The following is a 15,845-nucleotide window of genomic DNA, read 5'->3' as shown; positions in this document are numbered from 1 at the left end:
TGGAAACCAGGCCTATGAGTTAATCTAACTATGCATGTGACTGATGTCAGAATAATACTTTTAGAAGTTTATTGTTTTTATATGTTTGTTTGTTTGATTAACTAAATGATTTTGTTTAATCTACCCTGTGATCTTGCTGAAGGACAACAGAGACATCTTTTCAATAGCAATATATACAATACTGGGAAGAAATATGTATTTTAATGGTTCTGATAATATATTTTAATGATCAATTCACTAAAAAGACAAATGGTTCAGCAGTTTACAAAATACTGAATTCATAAGTATCACATCTCACCTACTAGTGCTAATCCCAAAAATCTACTTGCAATTCATAGTTGAAATTTGATTACTAGTTGTTACATTTATGACAGTGGCTGATAAGTGATGTCCAACCCCCTATGTAAAATGCAGATGTTTATATGCTGTTGTTACTACCTCAATTATCCGGCTATCAATTCTGTTATAGGGATGCCAGAGACCCCTGTCATCTCGCCACTGCCATATTGCACCATCTGTGTTTTGCGCATTTCCTTTCTTTAGCATAGTGTCAACAGCAAAAATTCCTTCTTTAGGCAAGCATGGCATCAATTCACTAAAAAGAACAAGTCAACATTTTAACAGTAAATTTGTGTTTTAGTAACAGCATTCATCATTTTATGTATTACGAAATACGTTCCCAGACAGAAAATGAACAGTAAATTCAGAGGAAACCTACCAGATAAGTGAAGTAAGTTCATACAATTCTTGAGGACTTCTTGGAACAAGATCAATTTGTTCCTGACAACTCCCATTTGAGGCTCCACAAAGAAGAAAGTGAAGAGTTTCTGCAATATCTTTAATAAAAAGGCATACAATCAAGAGTATTAGTCTCTGCTATATAGTATAATTAACAAGTTGCTTTGAAAACATATATTAGCTAGATTTACATGATATAACTTAATCAGATCAGTGGAAAAATGGCTGTATGTTCTAGTTTTATATTTGGGTTAGTGTTTCTTTGTGACTTAAAGTGTTTGTGGAAACCCAGACTATTTGTTTATGATTCTATGAGTTCACTTGTAAACTGCCATGGATCTACTGGAATCAGTGGGCTATAAATAACCGTGTCTGGTGAAATAAACAAACAAATACAGTATCAGAACCTCCCAAAATGGAATAATTTAATAAATAGGTTAAACATGCTGTGCAAATCCAATCTTTAGCTACATGAATTAGATGCCTACAGACACAACAACTGCAGGAAAGCCAAACCCACAATGCTGATTACTTCACAAGCCTTTGAAGGCAGAAGGATATGACACACTGCAAAAAGGCATTATTTTCTTTCAGCGTAGGTCTGTTTGGGCAACTGTCATGACACAACAATTGAAAGATATCTTGTGGCTTTCTCAAGATGTTTGCATTATCAAAGTTTTTAGAATGAAGCTCCTCTGTACAAATGTACATATGTGCATTTCTTGGGAATCCCAACATTTAGAGAATGGAAGGGGGAGGAAGAAGAGGAAGGAGGAATTTCACAAGTTTATATAAAAACTGTTATGCCAATAGCTACTTTAAACCACAGTTCATTCTACTCTCCATCCACTGATTTTTTTAAAACAATTGTGTACAAATGGAAATCATGCAAAATAGAGTTTAATGCAGTGAAAGCTGCTGGATTTTCAGTATGTCAAAGCCACATCTGCACCAGAACAATGCATTCCCAATTACATTTTTTTGTAACGAATAAACATAGACATCCAGTGCCAGTTCATATTTAAAAAGGCAGCTCTATCAAGATTCATTTTCACATTCTATTTCAGTCAAATATTAGGCTGGGATTTGGCAAAGAAATTGTTTTCATAGATCTGTCAGATGTCACTGAGATAAAATAAAGACCCTCTTTAACACCTCAGTGATTTGCCATGGTACTCTTTTGCAGAGACTTAGTACTGGGGTCCTGCTTTCCTACAGCCCACCAATCCTCTGACAGCTGATAGTTCATTCTGTGGCCTAAATCAGACAAACAGTTTGTACTTTGATACCCTTCGTTACTTGGGATGACACTGATAATGTGTTGCCACAGATCTTTGGAGTCCCTTTTCTAAGGTTGCCCACTAAATAAAATGTGGTAGAATGTGTGTCTCAGCTGTGAAATATCACTACTAGAGGGGTTCACATAGCACCCAGTATGATGAGTGGCATTCCAGTGCCAAAGATTGTTTTAAAATATTTCTCGTCTCATTTTACCTTCTTTCATTTAAGCTGCTTTTAACCTACTGTTTTCAACTGTAACAGTTATGTTACTATCTTTCTGTACTATTATTTAATTGCTATTATTTTGGACTGCTGGAAAGGTCTTGCCATGAAGTGGCCTACAAGAGTCTATTCCTACTAATGTCAGTATGCTTTTACAGAAGACATGTGCTGCAGTACCTTTGTCATCTTCTTAAAGAGGTTTTCTATTGCTGCCCTAGGCACCAGCCTTTCCCCAACTTGGCACTTAGCTTTGTTGGACTTCATCTATAAATACTACCAGCTAGTAAACAGAATACCAAAATAATTGACACAAGGACTTACTTTGCTTCATAAGCTGAACTGCTAGCATAGGACAATTGGAACACATTAGGGAAAACATGCGCACCACCATGATGAACATCCCTGAGCTCAAAATTGGAGGAGTCACTACTAGGAGCTGCTGGATATTTGTAAGCAAATCCTTAGAAGCAACCTGCTGCAGCAGATTCTTTGAGGAAAGAAAGAGGAATTACTAATATGCCATGTAATCAAACCTTTTTAATATTATGCTAAAGGAAAGAAAAGAGATGCTACCTCTTCATGTTGGAAGTTGTCCACCAAACGTGCAAAACAAAGGCAAGTGCTTTCTACTGACTTTTTGTCCTATTAGGTTTGAATACAAATATTACGTTTTAATGTACAGATATGGAATGTCAGGCATATTAAGAACTAAAATCCTGAAATGTTTCATTAAGAACAGATAGTGATCAAGAAAGAAGCAAAAGCATCTAACCCAGCTCCAGCATCTGATCAGAAAAAGAGCCCAAAGAACTGAAGCAACTGCTACTTCATTTCAGCTATAAAACTACCTTGATATCAAGTATTTTCTCCTCGAATGGATCTTACTACCATTTAGAATTAAAGGAAATTCTGCATGAAATACCTTTTCTAAAGCCTTAAATCACACAACAGTTCAAAAGATTTTCCAACCTGGTGGGTTAGCCTTTGTGTAAGCAGTGGAAGAGAATCTGCCACGAAGTGAAACTCATCAGGAGTGATGCTCTGGCAGCAGTTGGCAGCAATAGCTAGTGCATTCCTCTGAGCATTTATGCTGAAAAATTCCAGATACAACAAACAGTCTGCTAAGCCTCCCTACAACAAGAAGTAAAAACAAAAATGTGTGAGTCAAAAAGGGACTCCGTCTCATCCAGGGAGAAGCATACATTTCTGGGAGTCTTTATTTGCTGGAAAAGAAAACAATGGTAATGATCAATATAAAAATAACCTTTTTTAATTGGAAGCAATACTTACTGCCTGCAAAATAGCTTTACTGTGTCTGCGTGATAACATCTCCAAAGCAGTCAGTGCTTGCTCTGCCACATCAATACACTGAATAACCTGAAGCTAGAACAAATGAAAGCAATTTATTTAAGCCATATGCAATGAATTTAGAAAACTGATCTAAATTATCAAACACTTCCAAATGCTCAATCTGTAACACCTTTTATTACTTCTAAATTTCTACATTCTACTAATATTTAATTTTATATCCACTCCCCAAAGGAAGGAAACTTGGCACTGAGATTTCTCATCAACTGTCCACCTTCTTGTAACTTGCACAGATTAATATACCTTATTCAGAACTCCTGCCAAAGAGGACTCTGTGCTTTTAAGACTAAAAGAACCAAGTCAATTCTCAGTTCATTTCCATTTTCAATTCATAACATTTTTCCTCTCTTTCACTTTAGCAATTTTTAAAAGGAAATTCAAAATACACAGAAGCCTAAAGTGGAAGGACTAGAAATTCTAAAATAAAATTAAAAGTAATTTCTGAATTGAGCTTATGATCAGAGACACCCTATTAGTTATTCCAAGTGTATATCATTAGCTGCCACTCCCTCTGACACACCCTTTGCACTTGGGTAACCTCAAAAATCTTGTAATAATCTAGAAGATCTAAAAAGCTGATCTACTAGAACTTATACTAGATTCAGGGACAGGATATTCACTTATGTGTAATAAATATAAATAAATACCATGCTAATACGTTTGGCTACAAATCTGGAAGAAATGTAAGCAGAACAATTAAATGAAGATGCCAACCCTAAAGATGCCAATTAATCATTGAAGATTATAATGAAAACAAAACAGAAAGGATTTTGTACAAGGGGCAGAAAGCATATATTTCAAGTTTCCCTTAGGCCTAGATAAACTATGCTCAGATAACTGCTACATGTAGAAAGATTACTAGGCAAAAAAATCTAAGTTTTATGATTTATCTAATCAATATCAGATAAACTTCACATTTCTGTATTTAAACTTTCTCAAAACTCATTTTTTATCAATATACACATTGGAATAACGATTAATAAAGATTCTCAAATGCACTAGTTCTATATTTTATGGTGCTCCTGCTGTATCCCTACTGTATGTGGCATTAAGTTTAAATGATACTAGACATGCAAGGATGATTAAGAATATTCAGCTATAAGTATAAATTAAAAAATATTTATTTCTCAAAAGAAATTATAGTAAATTCCTGATTCCAGTACCACACACAGGCTGGTATTAAGTACAGCCAATGAACACCAAAGAGTTTGAGAACATTAATTGAAAATGTCTTTTATTGCAATTAATTCTTGATCGATCAGTTTTACCTTCTCCAAAAAAACAGGAATTGCATCCACCACAACAGCAGATGATCTGGGAAGTGCTTCCATCATGTAGGTTAAGGCTCGACAAGCATGATTCATCTGTGAAAGCAATCAAATGTAAAAGCAGTCCTGCCAGAGCACACCAAAGGCTTGCTTACTTTGCCACAGCATTTTCTTTCACAGTGTAGCTAACTAACTTGATATCCCAAGGAAGATCACAAAAAGAATATAAAATCTATCCTCCCACTTCCTATTGCTGTTTCCCATAGACATCTCTTCAGAGACAAAATGTTTCTGATCTTGAATATAACTCTGAAGCGGCCCATTTAGACACTTGCCATCAAAATGTAGAACATGAAAACTATCTTTAAGATGAAATACTCACAATGTCGAAGTTGTGCTCCATCTGTAGCAAAGTTATCTGTAAACAATAGAAAAGGATTAGCCTTTGCTCCTCCATTTATTTATTTATTGGTTTATATCCCTCTTTTCCTTCAGAACCTTAAGGCAGCAAGTTTATGGGTGTGTATTTCTTTACAGTTTTAAGAACTTCCTTATTAACACTCTCAGGAATAGATTAATGAAGTGTGTGTTGTACTATATTGAGCAGAAAATGTTCAGGTGACAAAGAAATTACAGTTGCCTCCACAGAAGCAAGGCTAGTTAAAAAAATGTTTCTAAAGTTTAGCATCTCCCCATTGCTGAAGAATTCATGTTTCTAATTTAGGTACATCGTAGTATTATTTTAAGAGAGTTTAAGAACTATTCTAACAATTCTTAACCTTTTATACCATGGATCCCTTCGAGTAAGTGACAACATGGAAGAAATCTTGCTTCCATTTATCCACATATTTCAATTTGGTCCTTCATAAAATCACAGCTAAAGGTAAAAGTTCAAATAAATGAGTGAATATACTTATACTTACCAGAGCTGGAACAACACTCTTGACTGGAAAACCTCCCAAAGTTTCTTCATTACCCATGACCAATAACTGACACATTTCTATCACTGACTGTAATTGCTGGCTTTCATCAGTGGCCTGAAGCCCTTGTAGAAGTTGTTGAGCTTTAGAACCTAAAAAAAAGAATTTTGAAGCATAAATTGTTCACCTTTTACAACAGATATCTGATTATGAAAGACAGTAATTTCATTAGTTCCCTATTACAAAATGGTGTATGAACATTGCATGACAATGGTGCTTAAAGTTTTCCCTTCAGTCACAAAAAGTGTATTTCATATAGATATTACACATAGATTCCAGACTGAGGAGCAGAAAAAGTATAATTTAAAGGTGTGCCCTAAACTGGAAAAGCCTGAAAATTCTTACAGCATATAGCTGATTTAAGCATCACTTTCACTTCTGAAACTTATTTTCACCCTTGGCCATACCACTGAACTCTAATATTCTTACTTTTCTGATGGTTTATATGCACGAAGTAAAAGATGCATCCATAAGAACATGAGCCTAAATTATCTTCCTATACAAAGTACTGCTGTCTTATGGCATTTGTTCACTATACTATATTATCATGGCATGAGAATTCTCAATCAAAATTTTATTTCAAAAGCATTACTATAGAATCAGAATCATGTCTTAACCACCACAAGTTCTATGCTTTCTTATGGTATGATTATTATTATATGTCCAAATATACAAACTTATAAATTAAAAAGGATTACAGATCAAGATTAACCCATGATAAACATTCTGCAAATCAGTTGGTTGCAAGATCAAGAAACTGATGTAAGTCTAATTATAGCTAAGTCATCTGCTGATGTTAGTATGGATCTTTTCCCTAAAATACAAAGCTATTAACTAAAATTCTAAGAGCTAGATATGTAAACAAGTTTGCTATATTCAGATTTTATTACATTAGAGGCAGCATTCTTAACAAATTGAATCACTCTGGTGAAATGAATTCAGTCTTTGTAAGGACATTCTTTTACACAGAGACTGTCAAAACCAGAATAGAAATTTCCAACTTCAAATCTATTTATGTATCCAACAATAAACTTATCTGAAAGAGTTCATGTGATAAGGAATACATCTACAGTCTACCATCTAGAAGGCCAAGCTTAACTAAATGCTAAATAAAAACTTGACATACTGATACAGATGTTTATTTTATTAAACAAACTTATATAGCCACTTATCTACCAGAAGGAACTGGGGGGGAAAGCCAGTCTTCACCGCTTTCCTGAAGGTTAATAGGGTAGGGGCCATGCATATCTCCAACTGTCCCACAAGGCAAGTGCCATGCCAGTATTTGATAAGAATTTAGGGCTAGATTATAATCCTACAAAATAGAGATTTACTATCCTGACTGTAAAATATGCAAATTAGTCTACTTACTAGCTCCACTTCCAATTGTTCGGTGGAATAGCTGAGACATTCGAGGACCAAGAGGACCAAACAGATGTGGAGGGAGCCCTCTAGCTTCTAACAGAGCTAGAAATAAAAAAAAAATTAAAATCTGCATTAAATATGACAAATTATGATTTGCATAATATAAATTTTCATTTTATAGCATATGAAGGATTAAAACTTCTGCTGCAGTTTTATTTTACAGAATTAGTTCTTAGTAAGCACAGTTATATGTTTCACTTTTGTAGAATCCTAGACATGAAGCAATTTTCACTTGAATTCCTCTAACATTGTAATTTATCACTATGCTGGTTTAATGGCCACACATCTTCTTGTTTCTGCACTAAGTGTTACATGTAGTAAAAATTTTAGTTATGTTAGATACATCCTACTTCATCTAGCAGTATCTAAACCAAAATCCAGGAAATCTGCTCTTCTTCCAGAGTGAAAATAGCAAAATTCACTTATCAAGAATGGAAAACTTATGTCCCTACAGATAATATTTTGATTTCCAACAGCTTTAGTAAGCATGACCAATGGTCAAAAGAGTTAAGAGCAGTAGTCCAAACAAAATCTAGAGGTCACAGGCTCCCCTATCCCAAGCCTACTTTGGTTAGATGACCTGAAGACATCTTTACGAATAAAAGGGGACCGAATTCTAAAGAAAATTATATATCTATATAGACTGCAGGATTCTTGCTAGTAATAAATCTCTTTATGAATCTGAATATTAAAGAGAGACAATTGGGTGCTACATAAATAAAACATTTTCTAAAACTCAGTTCCCCTAGAATAAAGATGGATTTTACAACCATAAATATGTACTTCTTTAAATGGTAATAAAAACTCCAAGGTATTCATTTATGCCAAAGATGACTGATATGCCACCAGTATTAGCAGCCAGACTTTTAATTACTTGGTCAAAGAAGACCAAGTATTACATTCAAGTTCTGGGAAAAAATATTGAAGTAAAACATCAGAAAAGGATTCTAAGAAAAGTTCCAACTGTTTAAAAAAAATCTAGAGGCTTGTTGTAATTTTAAAGTTGTCATTTATATAATGTAATCTTAGTTTATACCTTGTAACCTTCCCATCTCAGAATCATCTGATTCACTTTCACCAGAGGTGGTCATGCCCACAGCCCCAGCAACAGAACTAGAAGCTAATGGAGAACACAAAATAAGTGGCATTAATAAATCATGCAGCTTACGTACTTACAAACTCTCCCAGAAATCTTCCTTCCAAAGTTGTCAAAGTAAACCTTTAACAACCCCAGTAGGAATTGGAATGGGCATACAAAACAGCAGGTTTATTTTTAGTTTTGACTCACACAGTATGGAAAGACTGCACTTCATCACCCACGGTCAGTTTATGTTACCAGCCACACATGTGATTGAAACATTCTGAATTTTTACTAATTTTTCTGATTTTTTATTTGAAATAAGGAAAAAATAGTTAAACAGAAATCTGACAAATCTAGGAAATATGATGAGGGTTAAGTGCACATCATGAGGGCTTGATAGGTCTCAAATGTATAGTATATAGATTTGAAATGTATACCAAAATGTATTGGTATAACACCTTCAAAGCCATAAAAAAAAAGCATGGAAGATGCTAAAGAAATATTTCCCACAGACTCAAGGAACATGTTCACATCTCTAAGGAACTTTTCTAAAGGAAGCATTAACAATGCGATAGAGACAGAGACAGAGACTTACTCGGGATTAAGTTCTATCAATTGCAATGGGGGTCTTATTTATTATTAAATATGTGTAAGATTACAGCTTAACCAAAAATGGAAAACAATGTTAATAGTTCTTTGGTTTAAGTCATTCAGAGCAGCAAGAAAATAAGCCAATTAACCATCACACACAGAAAACAATTTAATTTCTTTAATTGCATTTAACAATATTTCTTATCAAAGTATATAATATTTGAAAATATTATATTCACTTAACAAATAATAGCAACTCATAAAAAAATTAATTAACCACCCAGAATCCCTCTTGTGGGGGGAGATGGGCAGTGGCAAAAATTTGAATTAATAATAATAATAATACTTAGTGCTGATAACAGCTTTTGCTTAACCTCAATCATTAAAACCTTGAACAATTACATGTTTTCAGAAATAGAATCTAACCTTTTTGACAACTTTAGGCCTCAAATGGTAAATGGCATATCCAAAAATCAAACCATATTTGCTGTTGACCTAGGCATTTGGGTCAGGATGAACAAAGTGCCCAATCCAATGAGCTATCATATATTTTAGATCTGATAACCATTTTACTGTCTTACTTGGTTTTTAACAGTATGTGCTATTTTCTTTTGCATTTGTTGTTTGATGTTATTATCGTACGCCACCGAGAGTCATGTTCTCTTAGTCAGATGGCCATATAAATTCTTCAAATAAACAAATAAATGAAGCAAAAATGCACTTCCATTTTATTTTTACACCCTTCAGTCATGTCTAATTACAAGCAGCTTACGGACCTCCAAATAATAAGATTAAAAACTAAATAACACAGCAATATGACAGTATAAATTACTTAAGAAACTCACATTCACCTTCCAAAAGAAACTCCTCAGGAACTGAGTCCCGCTAAGCAGGTCTTAAGGCTTTACAGAAAGGTCACAGCCCTTGTAATATCAGGGGAATGCTCTTCTGAGAAAAAACTCTCTCTCAGCCCAACTCCCTCACAGGGTTGTTGTGGGGAAAACAGGAGGAGGAAGGAGTATTAGGCATGTTTGCCGCCTTGAGTTATTTATAGAAATAATAAAGGCAGGGTAAAAAAAAAAGTAACTGTGAAGGCTGACCCCAGGATTTCTGCAGATGGCATTATCTAAGAGTCAGGAGTAGCCTTCTCTTCCACATCTCAAAGTAGAGACCAATGGGAGAGGTCTTCTCACAGATATCCAAATCCAGAACCATGAAGGGCCTTAAGTAACAACCAGCACCTTGAATTGCCTGGAAGCAAACTGATAACCAGTGCAGCTCTCAAAGCAGAGGTGTTATATCTGTAAACTGCCTGGTGCCCATTACTGCTCAAGCTACTCATTCTTGAGCAGCTGACATATTCAGTTGGTCTTCAAGAGCAGCCCATTACAGAGTAACTTAACAGTACAAGAATCCATACAGGAGCTGGTCTACTCTCCGGCTCTTCAGTCTACCGCAGTCATCAGCTCTGCTTTTAGCAGAGCCATCTTCACTTCACCATTTCTTCCCCAGAAGTCCCCAGACAAAGAGAGGACTTGAGATCGCCCAAAAGTGCTCCATACAGTTGTTCCTCACAAGGAGACCACAAGACAGCTGTCTCCAGCAGGTTTAGAGCTCTGGGGGATGAGGAATAGCAATCTTGCTCAAACCATGGTTGGCGCCTTTAAGAACACTGGGTTCACATACTTCCTTTCCTAATCACTTTTTAGAAATTGCTTGTTAACTGCTTTTTAGCTATTAGGAACCTTTGGATATCAACATCTGAAAACATGGGGTGAGTTTCCTTCAATCCTTAGCTAAAGAAGTTTTAAATACAAGTTTAAGAAGTTTAAAAAAATATTATTATTTGGAATAAATAGCAATAGGGTGACTAGACCTTTGATTTTGGAAAGTTACAAACAGACTAAGGGTCCAGATGGATTTGAAATGAGATTTTGGAATTAATTATAAGAATCCTTCCCATGGGAAAATGCTTTTGTTTTGAATTTAAAAAAAAAAAGATAGGATGAGACTTTGAAGGTTGGACACTAGAGGGAACCAGAAGGAATGAAAGATTATAATTAAAGGAGAAAGATACTTAAATTTGACTTACCAGTACAGAATGAAGCAAAATATTTTAACATTGGACGTATTGAACAACGGGCCCAGAAGTTAATTTTAAGAGTGTTTGCTTTTATAGATGGACTGTGTTTAAAAGATGTCATAGGGAGTGAAAACCTGGCTTTGCCATCTCGCTTGGGGTGGGACGGGGGATAGTCAATCATGAGGGTAGCTGGCGCTGTGATGTAGCCCTGAGGAATTTATATTTTATATAAATTTTAAATATTTTAAATATTTTATATTTACATTTTTATGTTGTATTTGTTTTTATGATTTTAATCTTTTGTTATTTTAATTGAATTGTAAACTGCCCAGAGTTGCTTGGGAGATGGGCAGTGAAGAAATGTGAGAAATAAATAAATAAATAAGGAAGAGGAACACATTTTACCAGACAAGACTGAGACTAATCAGAAAGACGATTTAAAAATGGCAGGCTACAAGAATAATATGGAAAAAGATGCTTCACTGGACATACAAAAGAAACCGGCTGATGTCTTAATAATTAAAAAGGATATACAAATTGCAAACCAAGAGAGTGACCTGGGTAATTTACCTATATTGGATTTACAAAAGAGGCTTGTTAAAGCTTTGAAGAATTTTCTGAGAGGGGACAAAGAAAAAATGAAAAGAAATCAAGTTCTAGGATATAATTTGAAGGGACTAAAGATCAAGATGGTTAAAAGTAAAAGAAAGGAATATCAAGTTGGTTTATTTGATCAAGGTTAAAATAGATATGTTGTTATCTCTGGTAACGCTTAATGGACTTTTGCTATCAGGACTGAAACAAGACTTTAATGATTGGTTTATAGATTAGAGATGGGGTATGGGAAGAAGAGATCATCTGTTGTATTTTAAGAGAAGATGGTAAGTTACTAAAATTGTTTATACTTGTTAGGATGAAGGGAGAAGTCATTTATTTATATATTTCTTTTCTTTTCCTTTACTATATTCTTATTTTTTCTTTTTCTTTTAGTCTGTATTAGTTTTTATCTTTGTAATTGTAATTTTTAATAAAATTAATATTAAAAAAATAATCTACATGGGAGATGATCAAGGCATGAGTGACTGTGACCAAGCTTTCCAATCCAGCAAAGTCCTTAATTGATGCACATGATGGACCTATTTAAAACCTTCCTAGCCACAGCTACTACCTGCTCTTCAAGCAGTAGCTATTAGGAGGACCTCCAGATTATGAACCCATTCTGCTGGGGAAGTGTGACCCTGTCCAGAGCTAACGATGGAATATCTCTGGAACCAGAGGGTTTCCATAACCTCACAATCTCCATGTATTTTCAACCACATTTCCTGTTCAGCCCAGAATTAAGATACAAATATGTATCATTTGCTTACTGGTGATACCTGAATCTACGCCAGTGGATGACCAGCCCCAACAGCTTCATTTAGACGTGAAATAAAATAAAAAGAGGAAAGGTATTGTATCTTATGGCTTTCCACAGTAGAAGGCCCTAGGGCTTGTCCTCTCACCCGCTGCTACCACTGTTTTGAACTCAGAAAGAAGAAACACAACAATACAGTGCCCCCAATCTCAACCCTCACAAATGCTCCAGAACAATACCATGATTAATTATATTGAAAGCCATTGAAAGGTCAGTAAGAACCAGGAGGGCTAAACGTCTCCTATTCCAGCCCTACCACAGGTCATTCATGAGAGTGATCAATGTGGATTTGTTTCTATATCTGGGCATAAACCTTGACTGAAAAGGATAATCTGTTTTCTCCACAATTCTATGCAAATTCAGCACCCACCCACCTCCAATCTTTCAACAACTTTTTCCTAGAAGAAAAGATCAGAGACTGATGAATATTTATCTAAAATTGCTGGGTCAAGTGATGGCTTCTTAATGACGGGACACACCATGCATCCTTCAAGTCAGGCAACATCACCTCAAGAAGTATTCATCACCACTCAGCATTCTGTCACACTTCTGGAGGCTTTCACCAGCCAGAAAGGACAGGGATACAAGTGGCTGTGCTGATTTTGCAGAGAACTCTTCCCAGGCTCTTTTAAAATAATCCCAGATTATCTTACAAGGTTATCCTCTTAAGACCTGACATCCAACTCAGAGTGAATCTGAGTAATTTTATTCTCTAAATATCCCACAAACTTTTTACAGTGGCTCAAAACATGTTCCTTTAGCCCATTCTTCACCCAGTCAGGACACCTTACACAGAACCACCAGTCAGGACTATAATGACATGATAAAAGCATAGGAACATTGCTGTTTTGCCACTCTTATGGCCGCAGTAGTCTCAAAACTGAGTTCACATCTGTATTCAGTCAGATTTGCTCATAGTTCATAAGCAGTGCTCCAGGCCTTGCTTCATCTCCCAAAGCCCCCCAGTAAACCAGGGAACTCCTCTGGATTGGCAAACATGGAAAGACCACTCAGGTATTAATTCTGTCCAATATTCCAGGATGCTACTAAATCCTCAGCTAGACTGCCACCATAACCTTGGGGAAAAAAACAAGTATTCTCTGGAAATCAAGAGGATCCATTAGGCACCTGGGGTGGAAAATCAAATAGGTTCATCTTCCTTGCAGAAATTAGCAGTTCTATCAACTCCATGGCATTCAGAGTGTGCCTCTAGATGCAACCAAAGCTTTCTAAATATAATTTTGCCTTTAAAAATACTGAAACCAGATTTCAACGTACTATTTTAAGCATATAAAACATTTTAGGAACGCCAAGTATGCAATTTTTACTTTTTTCTTCACTTAAACAAGCTCAATTCATATCATAAATTATTTTTAAAGTCCTAAATTTACCAGAACACATAAGAGGTTAAAGAGCTATTTCAGTAATTCAAATCAAAATATTGTTTACATACTTTACTTACTTCATTAACAATAATTATAAATTGTTCCAATCCTGGAGGACTCTAGGAAGTTTACAACAGGAAAAAGCACAAAATAATAATAAAATCACAGTAAAAAAACAAAAGATAGATGACTTCAACCAATAAGGTGGGACAGAGGTTCGCTGAAATAATACCTCTATAACTTGTTTATAGAATGTAAACAAAACGAGGGTTCTCTGTACTTCTGGAGAAAGAGTATTCCACAAAATAAGGGCTACTTCAGAGAATGCCTGTCATCTTGTGTACATCTCATGCACCTTACAAAGAGAAGCTCTCAACAGATCTTCTCTAATGACTAGACATGACAGGGAAAATCATTTCCAGCATGGCATTTCCTGATATAACCCAGCACTGCATTAGAACAAAGCACTATACAGTACAAGTAACCTAGAACTTACAGGTATTCTTTCCTTACCTGCAGCTCCTTGTGGAGCCTCATCAGCTCGTGCAGCTGAAGAATTAACACCATCCTGATTGTTATCAGGATCAGCCATTTTCTCCTGTCGGCGAGCCTCAGCTGCTCCTCTTTTGCCCAGGCCAGAGCCTCGCCGACTTTAAAAAAAAAAAAAAAGGTAAAATCAGAGACCTTCTAGAGTACAGTTTTTAGTTACTAAATTCAAGTTAAATTCAAATTAAACCCTATAAACATAAGGACTAACACTTCTTTTTTCACTGTATGTTCAAGAATATTTTTAAAAGCAACTTCAACCGCATATAAGAACTGTACCATCAATACTAGCACATCTTGGCTTAGCTGACTCCAACCACCTAAGTCATGGAGAAATTCTTCCACGTTGATGTCCATCTATATTCAAAATCTCTACACTGAAGAAATGATCTATCCTTTCTGCAGAAACCCAGATACAGTTAAAAAAAACAATTCCCACTGAGCTATGGGTCAGCAAATACTTCAAGTGCTAGGAATTACTGGCCTACCCCCAAAAGCTTTAACTGATCTTTTGTTAAATTACATCTAATTGATCATTTCACCCCAAAATCAAGACAGGTAGTCCTCGAGTTACAATGGCAATTGGGACCAGAACATCTGTTGCGAAGTGATGCGGTCATAAAGCATCATGTCATGTAACCATATCGCTTAATGACAGCAATCCTGGCAGTCCTGGTTGCTGTCGTAACCCCAGGACCACGTGGGTCATTAAGTGAGAAGAGGCAGGAGTCCCAGGCAAGGAGCGCAGGGGATGTGTGGGTGCTACAGGGGGACATGCAGGTGCCACGGGCAGGCACTACAGAGCTCAGGGGTGTACATGTGCCATGGGGCGTGGAGGGAGCCTCAGGCAGTGCTACGGAGTATGGATGGGTCAGCGGGAGCTATGGGTGAGCTGGCAGGGGCTACAGGCACTACAGCGTGCGGACAGGTAAGCAGGGGCTGCAAGTGGGCCAGAGGGGGTCATGGGCAGGTGCTAGAGAGCATAGGTGGTCTGGCGGGAGTGGCGGGTAGGCACATGCTACGGAATGCAGGGGTTGTTATGGAGTATGAGATCCCTAGCATCAGGGATTACCAAAAGATCTGGGAAGCTCAGAGTTATAAAAATCCAAATCACAATAAAAATAATACAGAGCAAACAATAAAATTGCCACATTAAAAATTGGCAAAGGAACATCAGCCTCAAAGTTCACCCTCTACTTCTTGAAAGTTCACCAGAAGAACACGTTCTTAACCAGCTCCCAAAAGATTAAAAGAGAGAGAGAACTAACCTTGGGTGTCAAGCTATTCCATAAGGGTGGAGCAATTACCTAATTTATTGTTGAACAACTAAACAGCACCTTCAGTATTTTTACTTAAGCTTTTTTTTTTTAACACACATACTTGTACAACCTACAATTATACAACATATAATTAATTATTCTCCTAGAAAATAACAGTGATCTAGTTTAAACTAACAGTTCTCA

The 15,845-nt window shown here is 36.1% G+C and overlaps 1 protein-coding gene across 5 annotated transcripts in view; it reads right to left on the bottom strand.

Moving 5' to 3' along the window:
* TRIP12 (thyroid hormone receptor interactor 12) overlaps nt 1-15,845 on the bottom strand; it is a 107,972-nt gene that overhangs the window by 43,197 nt on the left and 48,930 nt on the right. For all 5 annotated transcript variants that reach the window (XM_063306662.1, XM_063306663.1, XM_063306665.1 and 2 more), the window contains 12 exons: nt 14,350-14,486; nt 8,319-8,402; nt 7,229-7,324; nt 5,801-5,949; nt 5,260-5,295; nt 4,878-4,973; nt 3,532-3,624; nt 3,211-3,372; nt 2,815-2,883; nt 2,563-2,728; nt 719-836; nt 439-595 (listed from right to left, as the gene is read on the bottom strand). In XM_063306662.1, coding sequence (XP_063162732.1) covers nt 439-595; nt 719-836; nt 2,563-2,728; nt 2,815-2,883; nt 3,211-3,372; nt 3,532-3,624; nt 4,878-4,973; nt 5,260-5,295; nt 5,801-5,949; nt 7,229-7,324; nt 8,319-8,402; nt 14,350-14,486 — 1,363 coding nt within the window. The remainder of the gene's footprint in view (nt 1-438; nt 596-718; nt 837-2,562; nt 2,729-2,814; nt 2,884-3,210; nt 3,373-3,531; nt 3,625-4,877; nt 4,974-5,259; nt 5,296-5,800; nt 5,950-7,228; nt 7,325-8,318; nt 8,403-14,349; nt 14,487-15,845) is intronic.

This window comes from Candoia aspera, chromosome 6 (assembly GCF_035149785.1).
Source record: "Candoia aspera isolate rCanAsp1 chromosome 6, rCanAsp1.hap2, whole genome shotgun sequence".
Classification (NCBI taxonomy): Eukaryota; Metazoa; Chordata; class Lepidosauria; order Squamata; family Boidae; genus Candoia; species Candoia aspera.
This window is presented reverse-complemented; position numbering and strand designations above follow the sequence as displayed.